Source organism: Penicillium cataractarum, assembly GCF_028827025.1.
Source record: "Penicillium cataractarum strain IBT 29864 chromosome Unknown utg000010l, whole genome shotgun sequence".
Taxonomy (NCBI): domain Eukaryota; kingdom Fungi; phylum Ascomycota; class Eurotiomycetes; order Eurotiales; family Aspergillaceae; genus Penicillium; species Penicillium cataractarum.
In genome coordinates this window covers 372,415-394,217 of record NW_026622746.1, presented here as the reverse complement: position 1 = coordinate 394,217, position 21,803 = coordinate 372,415, and the positions used below count along the sequence as shown (strand labels likewise).

The 21,803-nt window shown below is 44.7% G+C and overlaps 6 protein-coding genes across 6 annotated transcripts; 3 read left to right on the top strand and 3 right to left on the bottom strand.

The window, feature by feature from the left end:
- Positions 1-768: 768 nt before the first annotated feature.
- N7496_012298 (uncharacterized protein) lies at positions 769-2,093 on the top strand (the record flags this gene model as incomplete). The annotated part of the gene is made up of 4 exons (XM_056705211.1): positions 769-1,031; positions 1,094-1,526; positions 1,590-1,784; positions 1,836-2,093. The coding sequence occupies 4 exons, from the start codon at positions 769-771 to the stop codon at positions 2,091-2,093; spliced, it is 1,149 nt and encodes a 382-aa protein (XP_056549109.1).
- A 2,768-nt stretch (positions 2,094-4,861) lies between these two features.
- On the bottom strand, positions 4,862-5,762 carry N7496_012297 (RTA1 domain-containing protein; the record flags this gene model as incomplete). Its single annotated transcript, XM_056705210.1, has 2 exons — positions 4,862-5,307; positions 5,366-5,762. The coding sequence occupies 2 exons, from the start codon at positions 5,760-5,762 to the stop codon at positions 4,862-4,864; spliced, it is 843 nt and encodes a 280-aa protein (XP_056549108.1).
- Positions 5,763-6,376: 614 nt separating this feature from the next.
- N7496_012296 (uncharacterized protein) lies at positions 6,377-6,722 on the top strand (the record flags this gene model as incomplete). Its single annotated transcript, XM_056705209.1, has 2 exons — positions 6,377-6,591; positions 6,644-6,722. The coding sequence occupies 2 exons, from the start codon at positions 6,377-6,379 to the stop codon at positions 6,720-6,722; spliced, it is 294 nt and encodes a 97-aa protein (XP_056549107.1).
- A 1,688-nt stretch (positions 6,723-8,410) lies between these two features.
- N7496_012295 (RTA1 domain-containing protein) lies at positions 8,411-9,345 on the top strand (the record flags this gene model as incomplete). The annotated part of the gene is made up of 2 exons (XM_056705208.1): positions 8,411-8,567; positions 8,636-9,345. The coding sequence occupies 2 exons, from the start codon at positions 8,411-8,413 to the stop codon at positions 9,343-9,345; spliced, it is 867 nt and encodes a 288-aa protein (XP_056549106.1).
- Positions 9,346-11,215: 1,870 nt separating this feature from the next.
- On the bottom strand, positions 11,216-12,028 carry N7496_012294 (uncharacterized protein; the record flags this gene model as incomplete). Its single annotated transcript, XM_056705207.1, has 1 exon — positions 11,216-12,028. One exon carries the CDS (start codon positions 12,026-12,028, stop codon positions 11,216-11,218), a length of 813 nt encoding a protein of 270 aa, XP_056549105.1.
- Positions 12,029-18,204: 6,176 nt separating this feature from the next.
- On the bottom strand, positions 18,205-20,955 carry N7496_012293 (uncharacterized protein; the record flags this gene model as incomplete). The annotated part of the gene is made up of 4 exons (XM_056705206.1): positions 18,205-18,779; positions 18,838-19,582; positions 19,647-20,357; positions 20,419-20,955. 4 exons carry the CDS (start codon positions 20,953-20,955, stop codon positions 18,205-18,207), a joined length of 2,568 nt encoding a protein of 855 aa, XP_056549104.1.
- Between the last annotated feature and the right edge of the window lie 848 nt (positions 20,956-21,803).

Genomic DNA, 21,803 nt, shown 5'->3' with positions numbered 1-21,803 from the left:
GAAAAGGGATGACCACGTACGCGATTAAGGGGGTTCAAATTCTCTCTGATGGCTGCACGAAAAGTGAAACACGGTGATGAACACGAATACGAAGCGAACAAAGCGGGGGAAATTAGCGTAGTCTTGAGCTTAGGCGTATACTTTCTTAGGCGGCTAGAACGAGACGCATTAGCGACGTAGGTATTAATTAAGGTAAAAGGTCGTTTTGAAGGATCAAATCCACGCTCAACAGCTCGCTTATAGATTATTTTGACGGTTTCAGTAGGTATATTAGTCCAATCGGAAATATGGCGAGGTTTAACACCAAAAACAGACATCATAATTACGGCAGTACGCGTAGCGATATCGTATTTAACTATAGTTAAGAGATTGCCAGAGAGATTGACAGAGGTTGACGGAGGGGTAAATGCCAGAAGGACGGGTATGGCCAAAAACGACGCTAGTACTATTCAAAATTACTAGAAAAAGCAATTATCGAAAGACTTTTGGGATGGACCTCCGTACTCTAGACAGTTTCACTAGCTCGAACCTTTTGACCCGCCTCTTTGTCAAATTTTGACTAGTTCCAATAACCCGTTCGCAGTGGACCAGAAAATTGACAAGATAGAGTAGTCGAGCTACCCGTGACGAATGTCTAGATCCGTTGTAGGCTTAACTCCGAAAAGGGGTAGACTAAGATCTTTAATAACAGAATAATTGAATTATCATTCAAAAAGACTACCACTTGGCCCCTGGTCTTCATGTTTATTTGTACTCATCCTGGCCATCATGTCATATCCTGATATTATAAATCAGCATACCAGCTATGACCCTGGTATTTTTCATGATCATGACCGATCCTCGATCAAGTCCAAGAGATCGCAAACCTCAATGTCGACGGTGTCGACAAGTTCGGGCGCCAATGAGCCCAACGATTCCGGCCAAACACCAAACTCTGGGCGACCTCTTCTTTACATGCTAAACTCACTATGGACGCGAATGTTCGCGACAACCGTGATAACCGAAACTATATTCACAGTTGCGATTGAAGTGTAAGTATTCAAGTCCAGTGATTACCGAAAACCCATATTTGACTTGATTGACTCTGTTATAGTTGGGTTCTCATGAGTCTTTGGGCTCACCTGGGCGACAACACAGGGGCCACAGATTCCCACCTGCAGTCGTTTTTGGGCCTTTATGTATTTGCACTTCTGTACGAGCTAGCACTCTCATACGATGCGCTGCGTCATAGAAACACAATACAACTGGTCGGACTATGTTTCTGTAACGTGGGCCTGACGGCATATGGCGTCCTCCAGATGCAGGAGATCGAACCGACATTAAGAAGCATGATGGCAAATGCTCTAATTGACACACGTCTGCTTCACTTATATCGTATGGTCCTTATTCTGGTGCCGACTATCTTGGCCGTCGGCACCCTTTGCTTGACTTTCCTTACTTGGAAGTTACGAGCTGAATTCTCGTGGTCTTTCTACAAGAATATTAGTGCAGATTTACAGATGAAACGTCGGTATCTTACATATCAGGTTTGCTGCAACCTTGTAACTCCGGCAATTTTTTCAAAGTCTGCGCTAACATCTCACATGCAGGTGTACATCGCACTACTGAAATTCGATTTGTTCTTTGTGTTTGGAACACAACTTCAATTTCTTCTCATCGTTGTCAGATTCGAAAGCATCGATTTCATTGTCAATGCTGCTCTAGTACCGATAGCCATCGCCAACTTGGTACTATCAGCATACTATTGCAAACGAGAGAAGAGGAAATCTTTCATCAGCATGATGGTGAGGATCACCGATAATGACCATTGTAGCTAGAGCTAATGGACTCTATAGTTTCTGATGTTGATCACAATGGCATTTTTGGTTCTTGCTATAGTTCGAGTTCACACCAACTACACCTCCGCTGGGTTGTCCATAACTCTCTTTGCAAGTTTCTCCTTGCTTTTACTGAATGCTACACTCATCAACTCTCTTTTATGTTTTCTGAATTTTGACCAAGGATTGATGACTCACGTCAATTCACCGGATAACGACCCAGCCAGTCTGGAGCTTAAGCAAATGGAGACTCCTACGAGGTTTTTGCTCAGTTAAAGACCCCAATGACATCATAATAGAAACGCATATGGATGACCTATAATTTCGGAACCGCGAAACATAAATTCGGAAACGAAAAATATAAATAGTGGTACGTCTACGTAGAGGGTTTAAAATTATCATTATAGCGGATCACGGTGGCAGAATGCGACTATATGGAACCAGAGTATTCTTATTTTCTACGGAGTACAAAGTATTGTCCGAAGCGTCAGATTGAAGCTCTAAAGAAATATCTATAAATAAATCGCAAATCCGACTTGAGCTAGCCGCATTATGGACGTTAGACAAACTTCGGGGCAAACAGGGCTAGAAATCCGAATGCGAGTGGTTCGACCCTTCTCGTATTCGGATTTCGCATTCGCATATAGAAAAGTATCGGGATCCGCTCAAATCTAGAATTGTACGTACCTTCAAGCTCATAAATTACCTCTCATATCCTTGTAGCCGTAGTTTTCAATCCTGATTTCTAGTCGCCCGAAGCAGCAGGCTGGTATGAATCGCAGATCGGCCAACTAACCTGGGAATGGCGTTTCGAATGCAGTTCTGATAATATATTTCACAAGTGTTTCGCCACCCCACCCACCTAATTTATGTTCATGAAGCATTCGAACCACCATAACACCTGTATATTCAATTCAAACTACTTCAGTACAAGCGTACGCCCTATTCCCTGGTCTTCTACACTTTTCACATAGATATTGACGTCTTTTGGTCGTATCGCTAGTCTCTACACCCCTGTGTATCGGTGTTGCGGAGACCACCGCACCATCTTCTATCTCATGTAATACACCAATTCCTTGCTCATGAGCTTCACCCACTGATATACCTTCTTCTTCTTCTCTCTCTATCTTTCGCTTTGGTAGTGTCTTTTTGGGTCTTCTTGTATAGTTCTGCGTGTAAAAGATGCACTACATCGTGTAGCAGAAGATTTTCTTTAGCATACACCTCACATGCTTTCTAAACCTGTTTCACCTAATCTTGAGTACACGCTTAGTTGAAGCCTCATGTTTGATAAGCTGCTCAATATTCGCAGGTGTTTGAGGGTAATAATGGTCATGATACTGGTGTAGGTGTACGTATCTGAACAACCAGCGTAGATAACACCGGTTCTGCGTCAAGTGGTACTATTTTAGTCGCTTTAAAAGCGCTTAAATTACTATTTATCTTATAAGCGTCTGTACGAGGGTGTGGATAAACGGTTAGAAAGTCAATTTGTTGATAAGGTTAATACCACACCGCACCTATCGATCCGCCAACGCACTATATGACCGATTTAACACCGCGAAGCAGCCCACATCTAGTGGCTATAATAGATGTGAGCTATGCGCAGGCATACAGATAGGTATAATATCGTTTGTGGCGCAGATTTGGTCCAATTCAGGTGTTAAATGACTAACTGCGTACAATGTCCGTCAAGGATTGACAACCTATATCGTCCACGTAAACGATTAGTTCTTGCAGGATTAAAGAGCTTTGAAGCCATCGAAGCCCAACAGCATCATTTGCCCACCTATTTGGGCTAACCTCGAACCTCCAGTCCTCAGGTATATCGATAGAGAACCAGGATTCAAGTTATCGCTTGCCCTTAAAGTTAATCAACGGCGGTAGCACCCACCCACACGCATTAATAGCCTCGACCGTTGTAACCTAATCGCGGCTCCCTGGCTGTATAACCGACCTCCGACCGTAGTATTCTGCACGTATTACCACCTTTGCGGTAGAACATAGGTCCATAGCGAAGCCTGTTTCGTCAAATTTGTAGATTTCCTCACATAGGATACCATACTGAGTAACAGTATCTTCCACACCTTTAAACCACTCACGTAGGGTACGTGGGTCTTCTTGTGGTGCATGCGAGTAGTTATATCGACGTAAAAAGCGTGTTTGAAGTGCTGGTGTACGCTGAACTTAATTTGTAGTCCAGTCTTTACCTACGGTATCATTACTAGTGGTCGCGAGTAGTAAAATTGCCATCACGCGCACTATAGGTGGTCTAGGCGCTGCACCACGGTCGTCCATAGATAAAACCCATCCAGTGAGGATATGTCAATTTACGGTTGTGTGCGTGTAGTGGGCTTCGCAAGTGCGCCGCGGTCGAACGCGGTACATACGCGTGCTGGGGCAGGAATAGGGGCGATAGACCTATTTTGAATAGCTTGTATTGAAAGCAAGATCTTACCCTCTTTACGAACAGAATCCTACTTATTTCTAGCGCGAAGTTGGGGCATAGTGGTGGGTTAAAAATGAAAGGTGGGAGATGGAGGCGCGTAAAAATTGATGGGGTGGCGGAACGCTTGTGGCGGCCGAACGCTTGTGAAATACGTTATTTATTGAACGTTAAAGGCGAGATAAGACTTTTTCCTTCGGAGAAGCTACGGAATAAATCAGCCCTGCGGAAGCTTTCTGACATGGCTGGAACAGAATATCCTGGCTTTCTTCAGTGAGATATCAGATCATAAATTATCATGCGGTGTATGCATTAAAGACTTCTAGCTGCAGTCAAGATCCACAGAATGATTTGGTATGCTCATCAATCAGATGGCACTTGAACATCATACTCATACCACGACAATCATGATTCGCCGATCCAAATCATATGAGCTAGCGAGGCTCTTTGACGTATGAATGGAATGAAAACAGACAGTCCGAGTATGTCTCCTTAGAAACAGGATGAAGCTTTTGTGTCATCCATACATGATCAATGAATGTAGAAAAAGACTCTTGATCTATTTTACTAAATTTGGCAGTGTTCACAAATGGTGCGCTCAAGCTTGCTGCACATAATCGTGCCGCCCGTAGATCAGTTCGGTTTCATCAGATTTCACTTGGTAGCCAGCGAAGATCTGGCTGGGATGAAAAATAACGAATACGCCCATGACGAACATCATCAAACACGCGTCAAAGATATATGCCAAGTACTCATGACTTTGCAGAAAGCCCGTGGATCCTTGAATGTACTCAATAACTCGGTAGAGACAACGAACCATAATCAAGGCACTGGCAAAGTACAAGACTCTCATGTAGCGCACCCAGTCAAACGAACTCCCCATAGCAGCCGAAGTTGGGTTATTGGACATCCTCTGGTGGAAAATGACTGATACAGCAACAAAGAAGCCAAAGAAGATGATTTGGATAATGAGACCCACAATGATAACATCTTCTCCGAGCTTCAGTTTACTTGCGGTTTTGGCACTGGACATTATTGCACCACCTGGAAGCGAGTTAGTCAAGTCAAAAGCATGAATGTAAGTCGGGGATAGGATACGGACCGCCACTTTGGACGAAGAACGACAATACATCGCCCGAGACGAAGATTTTGGTCAACCTGGTTCCGCGAACCATGGATCGGGAGTCTCCATCGGTCAAGCGAATGATGCGACCGAGAATCATATAGATCGATGCGGCAAACAAAGACGGTGCAAGTAGAATGAATAAACTTTGGAGAGCATACGGCATGGTCGAATAGCTTGGTGCTTCGTGCGCATTGACTGCTCGTGCACCATAACCAACTGCTTCAAAGACACCCCCAATGATAAAGGCAATCAAAAACTTGAGTTTATGTTTGCAGGCGAGAAATATATGCCCGACTGTTAAAGTGAAAAAGAGAAGGACAAAAACCACGGCAGCGGCCAGCGACGGCGTGTAATTGTAGAGAGTGTAGGCCATTGTGCGGGGCAAAAAAGCCAAATAAAATTGGATAACAAAGCGAATGTGTGGAATTTTTCGGGAGTCCAGGATCGAAGAGATATATGTGCTGTTATAACAAGCAATGAAACAAAATGCAATAGCTTGGGATCAACGGTTGGTTTTTATGGCTGAAAGACGTGCGCTTAATGGTTCGGCCTGGGCTAACCAAAAGAGAATGGAGATTAATAGCCCTAAGGCAGCAGCAATTATCAAAGCTTATTTTAGTTAGAAGCACGGTTTGATGTGTCTATGATATTTGATGTATCCACATAGATGGAAACCCAGCAATCCGAATACGAAAACAAGCAGTGGGTCCCGCTGCAACAGCGCTTTACACCGACTCTGCATGGAACGTCGCTATTTATAGGATTGCGCTGATCTCAAATACAACCCAACCAGTGCAAAACCTACAACAAGGATGTGCTGAAGCAAAATCTACGTAATAAGCGACAAGAACATCGGTTATAATTGGACATCCGCCACAGTTGCTAAACATGGAGGGAATTAGTTGAGGTTCCACAGTTCCAACAAAAATTGTTCCTGACCACTTGCAGATTTGAATTGTTTCATGTCTACCACTTCTTACCCCCAAAATGACTATCAGCAATGCTGCCCTGATCGTGATCGTTCTTGTTTGCTGCCTTTCATCAGTTTCGCTCGCAGCGGCTATGTTTGGCCATTATTCCGTTCCGCGCAATCCCCGATGGTCACCGACAATCGAACAACAACGATACATGCGCGATGTACGAATGAGAAACTTGGACATTCTCAATGCAGAAAGCAGAACCAGACATCCGAGGTCTTTAGGGTTAGTGATGGGACTCTCAACTCCTGGCGACTACTAAAATTTGGGATAACAGGACGGACCAGACTATGAACATGGACGAAAGCTCTTCGACAGACCTCGAGGCCCAATGCTTGGCAGGCACTAAAGAATAAAATCGATCATGGAAGAGGGGTGTCAAATGAAGAGCAGATTTTATCCCCAGAGTAAACTTTGGTTCTGATTCGATGCTGTTGGAGTACATCATCGGTTTGATGGTTAGATGAATGCAAGCCCAGAGAATCATACTTTTGAAAGGCAAGATGGCTATTTTGCCAACAAATACAATCGATGTAAAGCCTACTTAGCAAGTTTGCTAACCAATCTTGAGTCTTTAGTGAACGTCTTATCGCCGGTGGTGATTTTCAATGGGTCAAAGTTAGTCGCCGCCTCAGATAATGGGAATGTAGTCGGAAAAGATTGAGGCAAGGTTTCGGAAATAAGAGAAAATCATCTACAAAACAAAGTGGACCCTTACTCGAAGTACTCTTCGCTGCCATTATTTCTAACTTAGTGCACAGGTCCATTGGGTTTTCCTTAAAATAAAGTTCGCATCGAATTAGTTCTTGTACTTCTTCTTTTTTTTATTCCTAGAAAGACGGAAAAGAAAAGATATCCTATAAGGATGAAAAAGGTTCTGTGTGGCCCAGTCTAGTCCCGAATTTCGATTGCGAGCAATGCGAGTACGAGAACTCTGATTAAAGGATGAGCCGGAAGATGCGATCCGAGAGGTGTCAATTGTACCGCTCTAACACCCAATAAGTTGCAAAATCTCGATCTAAGTTCTCTTTGCTGAATCGAAAACTTGCCCTTTGAATTATCTTCATTCACTGGGTTTCATTATTCGACTAACGTTACAATCCAGCACTAAGGATACCGAAAGCATACCATTTACATGTTGTAGAGCTTTCTCAAATTAACGAGATACCTCCATCCTCATCTATGCAGACCGGATCGGATGTCCAAGGTTGGTGTACACAATTTATTTTTTTGAAGTGCAGGTATGGAATATCTAGCGAAGGGCTCATGCGGGCGAAGTCCAAGCTTTAGGTCGTGATAAATACTCAGTAAGATCTTCAGTCTTGGCAATGAAACTACTTGTGAACCAGTGCATTTCTGATGAACGTGTGTTAGATTACGTACACAAAAAAACGTTTAAAAATTGACAGACGAGTTTCTTTTGTCTTGTGATAATGCCTTGTTATTGACATTTTTTGCTCGGAGCCGAGCAAGGGAGTATCCGTGCCTTCCAGCGCACCCACCGCTTCTAGCTAAGCAGTTCAAAAAGGTGTATAGCTACGAACCTACACAGCAGTCAGAGGAGAGTATTCAGAGGGCAATTATAAATGAGAGAGAAGCGAGAGAAGCAGGAGAGCTTTTTTTATTGATAATTAGCTAGTTTGGTAGTTAATTTGACGATTTCTTTAAAAAGTGACGGTGATTGCGGAATGACGGGGATTGCGGGCGCACCCATAAGCGAAAGCGGTGGGTGCGCTGGAAGGCACGGATAATCTCTTCGTATTCGGGTTTTCGTATTGTGGCATTGTTTGGAAATACTACGGAGACTCCGTGGGGGAAGAGAGAGGGGTTCCAAAATACTTAAGTCGTATATTGCCCAGACGGTGGTTTCACGGTTACCTAAATCTCCAAGATCGATGGTTTGAAACCTGAACTTTTAATCCACAATCTTATTTAAGGTGCATGTTGTCTCCTGGTTTCGCTTGAACATCCATCTCGTTATTTCCAATCTAGCCTGAGCATTCGACCTTGAGTCCATTACCTCAGCCAGTCCGAGTCTTTCATCATGGCCTCCTCCACTTATGTTCTTTACCATTACACCCCCAGCTTGGTGGCTGCGATCATCTTTTCTGCCTTGTTCTTCTTGACCACTGCTTTCCACCTGTATCAGCGGATCAGCACCAAATCCAAATACTTCAACCCTTTTATTGTCGGAGGTATCTGTGAGTACATCACCCCATAATCCATGAAACCAGTCAATCCTTTCAACACCTCCTGATACTCGGTGAAGTTCAGATTATCGGTTATGCCGCTCGGGCCGTCTCTCGCTTCCACACAACATCAACCACTCTTTATGCCATGCAAACCCTTTTCGTTCTGCTGGCGCCAACTCTCTATGCGGCCTCAATTTATATGGTCCTTGGTAGAATCATTGTTTTTCTCCACGGCGAGCATTTAAGCTTGGTTCCTGTCCGATTCATGACTGGGATCTTCGTGATGGGAGATGTTCTCTCTTTCGTGCTCCAAGGCGCCGGTGGTGGCGTCATGAGCAGCAGCGGATCTGCAAATCTTCTGATCATTGGCCAGTGGATTATTGTCGCCGGTCTCTGCGTCCAGCTCCTGTTTTTCGGAGCTTTCATCATCACTTCCATGCTCTTCCACGTTAGAATCGGTCGTTCACCTACACAACAAGCTGAGAACTCGAAAACCAGTAGATTCCTTCGCGATTGGCGAGGTCTCCTGTTCGCCCTTTACACTGCGAGCGTGCTGATCTTGATCCGGTCTGTATATCGTGTGATTGAGTTCGCCCAAGGAAATAATGGCTACGTCATCAGCCACGAAGTCTTTCTGTACGTTTTTGATGCCACGATGATGTTCCTGGTCATGGTTGTGATGAATGCCTTCCACCCCGCTGTTGTTTTGCAAAGGAACCCGTCCATATACTATAGGGGGCAGAAGAGCTCGCGCACTGATGCCGAGTTGGACGAGCTGCGTGTCTAAACGCAAGTGCAGCTTGATCCCTACTGACTGAGGCATGATGGCGTATTAAAAAGCATTTGTCGGAGTTTGTTTTCCTTGGTGAACCTTTTCACACCCTAAAGTTATGTTATAAATTTTCAATTTTAGGTTATGACGTTGCCTCGATGACTTCACTTTGCTGCCTTCATGGGTTAAAATACTTCCATCCGCGTCATTTCATTTGAGAAATACCCCAAAGATTAACGTTGTCCGTCATCTCCAGCTCCAATTTCCACGCGCCCATTCATCTTGGTGAACTTCTCCTTGTCACGGAGTCACGCTGAGTTCGCATTCGAAAGCAAGAAATTCTTAGCTATCGGACGAGGCTAGACCTCGCCCAAACCTGCGGGTAGATAAATGATGAAGAGCCTCGCGATATGCATTCCTAAGCCCTATTCATAGGTATCTGGCTAACAGGCAGTGTATTCCTCCAAATCTAAGGTCGAGGACAAGCGTGAATGCGTTCAGTTCTAGAGCTCAAATGATAATCTATGGACTGATCATCATTATACCGCGGAGGCTTCCTTGATCTTCCTGCAACACGCTGCGGTGTCTCTGGTAGAGGGCCATCTTCTTCTTCGTTATAATGTCTATGGCCTTACGTGTCTGGTTCAGATGCAACAAGTTCTCTTCTCTTTCTGGAAGCAGGTTTCTAGGGACCTTGCCTTGCTAACTGCGCTTGATAAAGGGGAACATTCCTCCAGTGTATCGCCTTAGTCACCCTCCTCCTCATCACTAATCGGGTCGATAGTATACTCTAGTTGTTGGTACCTTTCTCTTCATAATCCACTTGTATCTCCCCTTCAGTAAACATACTCCGTCCGTAACGCAATACCGTCCTCTTCACTTCGGATTGCGTCGTACATCTATACAACAAACCCTTAGATTGTTGTAGCACTCAGTGAGCCTCGACGATAGTAACAGACATCTTGACTGGTATAGAATAGCCGCTCACGCCTACGCCAGTTACAGAAATCGAGAGCACGTCACGTATGAGCTTTGCAAGCGCGAGAGATGTAGTCTTGTGCGTTGTGATATGAGGTTAGCAGATCAAGAAGCGAGCCACACCACGGAATTAGCTTCGAAGGGTCTATACGAATAACCAAGTTGATTTCCAATCAACCTGACTCATTATTTTATGTATAATCTCTTATTCCCCCCCCCCCCCCCCCCAATAAAAACACAAAACATACTTCTGAGCTACAACAGGAAGAATCTCCCTGGGTGGTCTTACTCTTACATGAACATGAGAATTCACATTTAGCGGGGATGTCGGAAACTATGTGGAAAACTCTGCATAAAGTTCCGCTAGCCTAATGGAGTCTTTCATTGGGTATTGATAAATATTTCGAGTCACCACCAATCAGCTAGTACCACCATGTGATCGGAGATGCGGCCTAAAAATGGGTCCTGAAATGGTGGAGGGCTAACGAAGTTAATTTCCCTCTTATGGAAAAAGCCGCTTGCGATCACCTATCATTCACCTCGGCAGAGGTCGGCATTGAACATCAATTCAGTGATGCTACAGATATGTTGGCTTGAAGAGACTGTCCGGACACGGAGAACAAACGATCGTTGATGCTACTGAAAGAACGGTTTCAAGCATATATTTCTGGTGGATCGAACTCTAACGGCTCGTAAGCATTACGCTGTGTAAAAAGCAGAGTGCACGAACTAATTGATGTACTGAGCTGTAATGAAACAAATGGTAATGTTTGGTATTTGAAGAAATATGAATTATTCATGTGTTCATGTACAATTTCACTTGGTAGAGTCGGGATGGTCGATGATCCCTGAGCTGTCTGAGCAATCTCCAGAGACGAAACGAAACAACTCAAATATGTGATAATACTCAATTCATATGGTCCGGTGGCACCCACCCTATCTGTTGTTGAGGCCACTTTAGCCAACTTCGATACTTCTCACTCAATAGAGAATATATCTGAGTCATAAGTCGACCACCGAGTTCTTCCATCCACCACGTCCATTCGAACCGTCGTAGAATGACAATATAGTGTCCGAAAATGACCAGGGCCGTGGGTTCTCTTTGTTTCAAGAACTCCAAATATGGGTTTGAGGCCTCAAACAGCCATGAAAATATGCCCGCAATTTGAAGACTACATTCCCCGTCTTTTTTAATGGCAATTCCCCACACTCTTCCTAGTTCATCTATCGTATCTGCGTAGATCTTGCATATTCGGACGTTGGTCGAGTGCTCGGAGAGGACCTTCAGTTTCAACTCCCAGATGTATGACTGGCCCAACTCAAGCGCTTGTGGGGTCCGGCGAGCGTCTGCTGAGCACCTCATCTGGACAAACAATGGTTCCAGTCGCCTCAGCCAGATTGTCTCGGTATCACTTTCAACGACAGGAGTTATTGTACGGAACAGAACAACCCAGTCTGCAAGATCCCCTTGTGCATTGAAGACTAGAAGTCCTCTGACAGATTCGGCGTTCGCACATGCGAAGATGCATGTCAAAATTGAAAGCAACAGCTGTGCAGCTCCACTTAAGGGCGTCACAGCTGTTCGACTTGCCATAAATATGCGGATAGCTGTGTTGTAATGCCTGTTAGCATCGATCATACAGCTTGCCCTTCGCGATCGATCAAAGCGTGAGAGATGTTGAGCCGCAACTGCTAGCAGAGCGTGTAGCACGGTGGGCATGATGAATCCAACCCGAGGTATTTCGTCCCGCCAGATGGTTTGGATCGAAGGGGTTTGCGACAAGGTATAGCAAGTTGCTACCATGTAATGATGTAACAGTTCCATGTCAGAGACTGCTCCGGGTGGGATCATATTGTGAGAACTGATGGAGTGAGTAGCAATGGAACGTAGGAGTTTGTTTGGCGAATTGTTGAGACTCATGGGAATACAACTTGTTTGGCAACCAAGAGTAAGAGATCGTGATGCATCCGCAAAGGAGCAAATCACTCCGTGTCGAATACATTTCTGGCAAAATGGCTTGTCCTCGTCACACTGAGAAAGCTTTAGATTTGTTGAGGGCAAATACGAGAAGCAAGAGCGTACCTTAATTTTTCTTTTTTTGCACTCTAAGCATCCTGTTCTAGACTTTCGGTGCGATCGGCGACCAGAAGCAACTTCCATGTCGGAGAATCGTACGTCACAATCTGGATTCAACACTAATCAAGAAGAAGGAACACTTTTAATTTCCGGATTGGGCGCAACGAATAAATGGGTTTTACTCAAATCTCCCCATGACGATCGGTGATCAATGAGCCTTATAAACTGGACTTCTTAGAAGATGAAAACAATTTTCTGATAATGGGATCATGCCTTCGTATTCGTACATTGTATTCGGGTATAAATAAAGTTCGAAGTGGCCCCTACCTCATTCGGATTAAAGAGACACCCGTATGGCTAGGCTGAAACAAGTCTTCTCTTTCACACGAAACATGATGATGGGTTGATCCACAACTGTTCTGCCAAGAAATGAGTCGTGAAGCGGTTTCACGATCGTATTCGGCGTTCAGAGTCCGTTAGTGCCGCGCCAAGCATTTTCGTCGACCCGTTGATAATCCGAGGATTCCTCCGTACTTCCAAGGGATTTTGTGCCTATACCGCACCTAAAGCAGGAACATTACTGAACTAGGGCGTTGAGGGCATCCACCCGAACTTCGTTTCTTGCTTGTTTATTTCATGACAATCTCTAATTTCAGCAACTTCATAACTAAGGCAGTCCGATATGATTTCATAAAGACAATCTGATAAAGCATTGATCGGCAAGAATAGTTTCATCCACGTACTTGACCTCTCCAAACATTCAATTGCCAAAAGAAGCGAATCCGAATACGATTGAGGTTGTAGAGGATAGTGGGGCGATCGGCAAATTACCCTGCAAAGGTTTTTCCGCTTCCGAGTGGTTTACATGGATGGGGCTCGGAAAACGCGGGCGGCCAATGAAATCAAGGTCAACTCCACATCTCCATTATCTGCGACTTTTCTGTACGAAATAGGCAACTATTTTGGAACATCTCTTTCCCACGGACTAAGCTGAGGTGTTTCCCCTATTTTATCATGTCTCTCTGGCGGGTCTCTGGCTGGCACTCAGCCTGTTGAAGTTTTGTACCTAGTCAAACGGTGGATTTTCAAGGCCAGGAGACAAGATACGTTTTAGGCTGTCAGCTACCCGAAGTGGCACCGTTTCGTATTCCAGGCGAGGGTATCGGTATTCACGTCAACGCTTTTCTCATATTCCGTTCACCTCCCGACGTTTAGGTTACTCCGCGAGTCATGCAGTATATACACCCCTTCCTGACGGATAGTGCCCAAACCACGTGGATCATACGGAGATTTGTTGGTCGAGGAATCCACACATCTGAAATACAAGAGTTCCCACTAAAATATGACCTGGCACAATGGGAAGCCAGTCGACAAATTTGTCACAGATGCAAAAAAGGGGGCACCCCAGCTGAGAAAAAGCCCACAGGAGGCTGCTTCATCTGGGGCAATGCATTTCGATATCTCGAAAACATCATAATCAACTACCTCCTGGCTTATTGCGCAGCTAATTTCAAGAGAAGTTATCAAAGAAGTTGGGAAGGGGTAGCGGGGGTATATTGGCTCGTATAAGCTTGCAGCCTTGTCGAGGAGGCGCCAAGTGTTCAAACCCGTGAAAATTCCTTGGTTAAGGGGTGAAGCTCGCTGGGAATCTAACGAATGCTGGGAACGTTACACCAAGCAGAATAATTACAGATGAGTTGCCTCAGCTAACCCGGGTAATTATTCTTCACAACGACTAGACATATGCCAATTCTGTAGCCTTCGAATATGCTTCTTGAATATCGGATTGAGGATCATTCCGTTTTCGACTTCCGTTACGGCATCCATTGGGTTAAACTGAACATCGATTCCCCTTCCCCTCGAACCCTTGGTCAAGGTCGTCTGCCCGCCTTTCGACTTCCCACCCCTCTAAAATCACTAGTTCTCCTCATTCTCCCCCCACATGTAGTATTATCGACTTCGTGTATCTCTATACGCCCGCCAGCTATCACACTTCCATGAGATTCAGCTCATTGACTGTAGGACTCTTGAAATACCCATCCGTGCATAACTCTGACGTAAATTGCATCAACACAGAAATAAACGACGTGGTATTTAACACCCTCATCATTGTATATTGTTTGAATCCCAATCGGCATGTCTTTTTCTCTTCCATGATATTCTGTGTTGGCAAAAAGACGGAGATTTGTGAGGGTTTCTCTCCTTCCACACGTCAATCGATCGCGGACCGTATTGTCACGTGTGACGCACCCAAGTTACAGGCTGGCCACTTTCTCTAATACAGTAGCATTTGCTCATTTGCCGCGCTATGCTGCTCTCTCAACCCGGGTTGAGGGGCTTCTGCGGCCGGAGGCGGGGTTGCTGCCGTCTCCCACCCAATGAGGCCCCTTTCACCTTGTATTCTAGGAGCCGACTTGTCAACATCAGTAGCTATTCAATTCTCCTACTTTTCTCGTCAAGAACCCGTTCTTTTTGCGAAATCACGCTAGACCCTCTACATGGCCAATCCTCCGCGAGATGCCTTTCAGATCGGCTGGATCTGTGCTCTTCCGATCGAGGCTGCAGCTGCCGCCGAAATGCTAGATGAGCACTTTGGGATACTTGAAGAGCAAGATGCAGCAGAATCGAATACCTACACATTGGGCCGAATCGGCAAACACCCTATCGTCATCGCCTGCTTGCCTGGAGGCCAGCACGGAACTACCTCAGCCACGACGGTCGCAAACAATATGCTTCGCACTTTCTCCAAGTCACTTCGAGTCGGACTGATGGTCGGTATTGGAGGTGGAATTCCTTCAGCTGCTCATGATATCCGCCTCGGCGATATCGTGATTAGCTACCCCCAAGGCACTTGCGGTGGAGGCGGGAGATTCCATCGCCATTTCGTTCAGCGCTAAATGATTGGCCAGTAATGTCGCAAGCAAATGCCAACACTCAGCCCCAATCACTGTCAGAGCACATTTCTACTTGCAGGCAGCAGATGGAAAGTTTAGGCAGGCGGTATAGAAATGCGGTAGGTTTGGGGACTGAAGTTCTTGTGTTCCAAATACTACTGAACGGCCACTGTAACCGCGACCGCGTTGACCCACGCACTTCTAAGCAGAATTCCTGAGCATCATTAACACAAAGGGACCATGGCAAGCCAGCCGATTCCGAAATACCATGTCGCTCCCAACTTCTCTATTCCTCCCGTTGAGGCCGGGGGGGATCCTCCAGCTAGGTTCCATTATCGCCGACGTCGCCAGTGCCGAGAAGCCTATCAACGACTGCCATGTGCACATACCGATAGCCAGGCTCTTCTGCAGCCATCAGAGAGGATTCACGGCCACCATATCGCACATGAAGAGTGGCGAGTACGGCGTTTGGGCAAAACTAGTTGGCATCAACGGTATTAGAGGCCAATTGAGCTGGGCGCCTAAGCGCACGCGAGCCTAGAGCAGGACGTTAATCTTGGCCTAGCGTAAAGTAACGGAGAGGAGCCGCATACATTCTCTACTAATGCTAGCCAATACAACAATGCATTCGGCACCTTTAACTATGACCGACACTTTGGATTTCCGAAATCCTAGCGTCTTAGGTCCGGCTTGCTATTAACCAAATGCGGAGAAATACATAGAGCGAGACAGTCGTAATTAAGTTCTACCTCTTTTAATTAATCGCTCCGATCGTCTAAGCTCAGAACGGATACCGTCGCGTGATAATTTGCGTTTCACTAATCCCGTATGGTTCCTAACAGAAGTATCAGCTTGGCCCGTTGTTTCATGAGTAGACGTCGGCAGAGTCCGTCCATAGACACCCTTTAGGTATCTATAACCCGTCTATAGGCACCCCTTTAATGTCTAAAGTCTAACTACGCTAAGTCCTGCCTAGTCCAGCCCGTACACGCTAAGTACTAAACCTGCCTAAACCCGCCTATTTTTGCACAAAATCGGGCATAAAATCTATGATTTAGCAGAATAAAAAACTATTATTTACCTTCGTTCTAGTTACTATATAACTAGACTAGAGGAAAACTATCTTACTAAAGGAAATATAATAAAATTATAATATATTCTTAATAACTCTTACTAGAAAACTCTAATAGGCTTATAAATTAGCCCTATTACTATATAAGTTAGTAGGTTTTAAATAAGAATATTATTTTAGTAGAGTTAAACTTAAAAATATATATTTAATATAGATAACCTGTCAACATGTGGATGTTGTGGGGTCACATGACGAAGGACCCACTCATATAACCCCTCTCTACATATAGATCTTCTTCTATAAAGATCTAACAGATTGATCCTCAACGATCTCGCATATGATTGCCTACCTAAGCAAGAGACTCTCAACACTCTGATTCTGTTGATTTATCATGTGACCTTTTGCTATGTTTCTTGTGATATAAATACTGCTATGTTACTTAGTTAAATTGAATCAAGTTTATCATCCCTTTTGATCTCTCTTCTAGATCGGTGGTACTCTTCCACAATCGTGGTACTTCTGCTAGTACGCACGACCGATAGACTCATAACCGTGTATTCAGATACCACATTGAGTATTTACCAATCCTTATACACACTATCGTCTTGTGTGTATAATCACGACTTTATGGTCACCGCCTAGAGTCCGACAAGATCTATTAGATTGATCCTTAAAGATCTCGCATTGAATTGCCTACTTAGGCAGGAGACTATCTAATACTCTAATACTCTATCCTTTTGTCAGCCTGAGTATGTGGGGGGTATACGGCCCCTGAACGACGACCTATGGTTATGTGTCTAGATAAAGCCAGAATACTGTGCTTAAGTACGTTTTTGGCCTAATGGTACAATGACCCACTTTTCTGGCTAATAGTTATGAGCCCGACGCCTCTGCTCTAACCACTTAACCAATTCAATTCAATCTTCCTTTACTTTACTCTCACTATCGCTTCACTTCCCACACAGAAGCGATGGATTCAACCACGCAACAAGCCACCTGGCTTCACTACCCACTAAAATCTCACGCACACTGGGTTCCATGGATCACTGCGGTCAAAGACCACGCACTAGCTAATAATGTGTGGAAATATGCCGATCCGGACTAATCCGCACCGATTACCCCGCCTCAGGAACCAGTTAAACCACAGATATCTGATGTGATCAGAAACCCTACCAACACATACACATCTAATCTTCCTGAACAGCCACTCAGGCTCATCGACCTTACGTCTGACCAATTAGCTATCTATAAGATACTACTAAGTGAATACGAATCGTCAAGATCAGACTACTTTCGCTACCTACGATCCATTGAATCTCTCAAGCAAGGTATTCGATCCTCTCTCACACCAGAAGGACGTCAAATCGTCAATGGCCTATCAGCACACGAAGCTATAGTGAAACTACGTGCTACCTTTGCCCTATCCGACCAATCGAAGAATCGTCAAATCCTACGCGATTGGGATGAGCTAAAACGACAAGCTCCACCAACCTAGGCCTCTGCACGGGACCGGAAAGACCGCACCCAAGACCGCATTAGACCGCACCGCGCGGTCTTTGGTCCCAGACCTTGAGACCGCTGGGCGGTCCTACATTTTTAGGGACCGCACCACTGCGGTTTGGTGCGGTCCTGCGGTCCTGCAAACAAGCAAAACATCTTAGACCCAAGGTATGCATAATTTATGTAGAAGTCGCCTGTATTTTTGAGTATTCTGCTTTCAAATGATATTTAATTTTATATAATTCTGAGGTAGGAGTAAAGAATAATTCTTTGTTTGGTGTCTGTTGATTTCTACCGAAAAAGCGAGGATTGACTGATTTCCTTATGAATAGCTTATGTGGTTCTTGTTTCTATTAAAGATATACAAAATCCTCATCCTGTCTCAAGCGCTTTGGAACACGCCCAGATGAACGCCTCTGAGTAGTCCTCCCTTCTTCTAAGTGGCTATTATCAGGCAGGGGAACCTCATCATCATCATCGTCAAGTTCAAATAGCTGATCCGGGGTAGCCCTTCTCTTTCCAAGCGCTCGCGCACTAGGAAGTTGGATAGTTTCGGCAGAATCTTCAGTAGTGGATAGGTCTTCCTCGTTATCACTAATTGGATCAAATTGTTCCTCTTTCTTCTGGGCGTCCTTCTGCTCTTTCTTTGCTTGCTTCTCTTGCGTAGAAAGATACTCATCAACTAGGGCAAGCTGCTCTGACTCCACGTCAAATTTTGTTGTACACATAAACAACATCAATTCCTTGATTGTCTGCGGTTTCAGTGAGCCCCGGCGATAATGGCAGATATCACGCGCAGAGTTAAATAACCGCTCAACGCCAGAACCACTGGCTGGTGTTGTAAGGATGTCTCGAGCAAGGCTTGCCAGAATAGGATATTCATTTTGGTGTTCTTTCCAGAAAACGAGAGGGGTTGCTTCGACAGTACCTAGTGAGGGTGGTATAAGAGAAGGAGTATATAAGAAGAGGTATATAGATTAACTTACTACTTCTAAGATACCGTGTAAGCTCATCTGGAGCCGTCACGTTTGACTGAAGAGATACAGTAGGTCTCAGAAGGATATCAATGTCAGAGACGTCTTGAATTGTGGGCTGGAGAGTTGATGTAGACTGTGCCTCTTCGTAGCGCTGCCGGTAAGGCTGAATGTAAGCCTCTAGCGACTGCTTATAGCGAGGCCCCCAGTGAGGTTCCCATTCAGATGTTGTGAAGAACTCTAGCTTGTTCCGTGGTCCTAGGATAGTCGCAATTGCATAGAGATCACCAGGAATATCATCAGTCTTTCCATAATACTCTGTAAGCTTATCGCGCGCACGGTCAAGCGCGGACTTCATCACTCTCTTCCAACCAACCTTCTTTCGCGCTAGCTGCACTTTCGCCTTATCAATATGTGTGAATAGGGCGTTATAGATACCAAAGACGTTATGGATAGTCACGTCTGTAGTTGCCGAAAGAGACGAAGTGAATTTGAAGAAGGGATAAGTGATTGACAGAAGATAGTCAACTTGTCGCCATTCATCTCTGTCTATCTTTACATCAGCGAGGTTGAATTGGACACAGAAGTCATCAAAGGCAGACTGCAATCGCCGGGCACGCCTGAGCATGAGGAACGTCGAATTCCATCGTGTCCGAACATCTTGTATAGGCATAAGCTTAGGCTCTTTCGTCTGAAGCCTTATGAAGCTCTCGCGGCGCTGGGGACTTTTGTTGATGTAGACTGCTACCTTCCGAACCTAGAATATAGTGCGAGTTAGTAAAGAAAGAGAGATAATAGTAAGAGATTAGAGAGAGCTAGACCTTGTTCAGAGTATCCACGATCTTTCTATTCTCTTGCCGAGCTATATGCCCTTTCTCGGTCCATTCAATCTCTTCCCTCTCGTTTCCTGGGTTCGCGTCCATCTGACCAAGGAGCTCCTTCAAACTGAGCTGTATAACATGTGCAATACATGGTATACGAATAACCGGTATACTACTAGGTAGCTGTAGGGATTCGACGACCTCTTGAAGGCTACCGAGTAATGTTCCGTTATTAGATGCGTTATCAGTAGTAATAGTTAACACCCTCTCAGTAATCCGATGCTTCTCAAGAAGGTCAAGCAGGACAGTGCTTAGATAGGCCCCCGTATGTGAGCCCTGTAGAGGTTCAAAGCCAAGCAAGAGCTCTCGGTAATTCCACTCTTGGTCAATGAAATAGCCCGTTATTGCCATAAAAGCTTGGCGAAATGGTGAGGTCCAGCAATCTAATGCAATAGAGAGCTTAGCACTATTAGGAAGCTTCTGTAGAAGAGTATACTGGCGTTCTTCCACGATCTCTTGAAGATGACGGCGGACTGTGGTTGCAGTTGGGATTTCGGGGAAGCAGGGAGCAAGCCGGGCCATCTCAAGAAGGGCGCGAAATTCAGGATGCTCAATAAGCTGGAAGGGTAGCCGCGAGGCAGCAATAAAGGTAATTAACCTTTCCATCCAAGCTTGCGGCGTAAATGATGCTTTACGAGACGATAGATATGCCTAGAAGGGGTATTTTATAAGATTAGTAATAATTAGAAAAAGGTAGACTGATTATCCATACCCCGTTCTTGATAGCCTTCCTAATATCTTGCGACTGAGTCGGTCCTCTCCGACAGGCACCTACTTGCGAATAATGCCTATTCATAGTAGATGTTCCCCGGCGCTTATCGGCAGGATGGGCAAGGATATGGTCGCAATTCTTGCATATTACCTTAGGAGACCCATCCTGGATAGTAGCGACCTGGTAGAAGTGGTCCCAACATTCTGCATTGCGTCTACCCTCAAAGATATTCCGTTTCATCTTACTTCCATACTCCGTCTTTAACCACCAGACGATGAAATCCTCATTCGCCATTTCTGTCCAGAGGATATAGTTTTTCCTTTTAGGAGGACCAACGCGTTCGAGTGTTTCTGGGATAACAGGAGGAATCGCCGGTCGGAGTAAGTTCACGTTAGGAGTAGAAGTTGGCGTTTCGCGCCCGTCGAGGTTAAACAGCCCATCAGATGTGAAGAAGGAGAAAGTATCTCGTGGATTATCCTCAAAAGCCGATGAGGGATACTGATCAGAGAACTGAGAGGAGGCCTGACTCTGTAACATTTTGACGAAATGAGTATAGGATAGGACGGGGGAGGTAAAGGACTTAAGGAGATACCTGCTAAAATATTTCCGTCTACTAGAAAAAGCTAAATAAAGGATTTTCTCTAGGAGAAAGCTATAGGCATGATTTAGATAGATCAAATTGAATTGTAATAGTGATTAGGCAGTAGGCTCCACTTTACTACAATCCGATAGGATAAGGGCTACGAAGACCGCAGAAGACCGTATAGAACCGCAGGAAAAACCGCGATAGACCGCATAGAGGGCTGCAAAGACCGCAGAAGACCGCATAGACAGCTAGTAGGAAATACTATGATTGACCGCAGAGGACCGCAGAGAACCATGAGGAGGACCGCACAGGACCGAAAAGGACCGCTAGAAGGCCCATATAATAGTATAATCCTCCTTTTCTTTCTAAGTCTACACTTCATATCAGAGAAACCAATTTTGAAAAGAGATTATTATGATATATTAGTAGTAGAATATAGAATTTCAAGATAAATAGTTAACTAGAGAATCTAAGCTCTCTGATAATACCCTTAATACCTATTTTAGCTGTATGTAGGGGGTTATGTACACTCAACGAAGAAGTCTCAGATGAAGATAGGGTCAGGTACTGATATCGAAATATATATTTCTTACCTCATACACCTAGCCAGCAATAATTATTACTAAACCTCTCTATTAGAACTTAGAAATATACTAGTACTGGCAGGTCTAGGTATTTTAAATAGTAGATTTTCTATATACGAGTATATTTCATCTGTTTTCATAGTGGCTGATGCTGAAATACAGTAAATGTTTATGAAGGGACCAAAACAGTGTTTAATAACAGTAATTAAATGGGA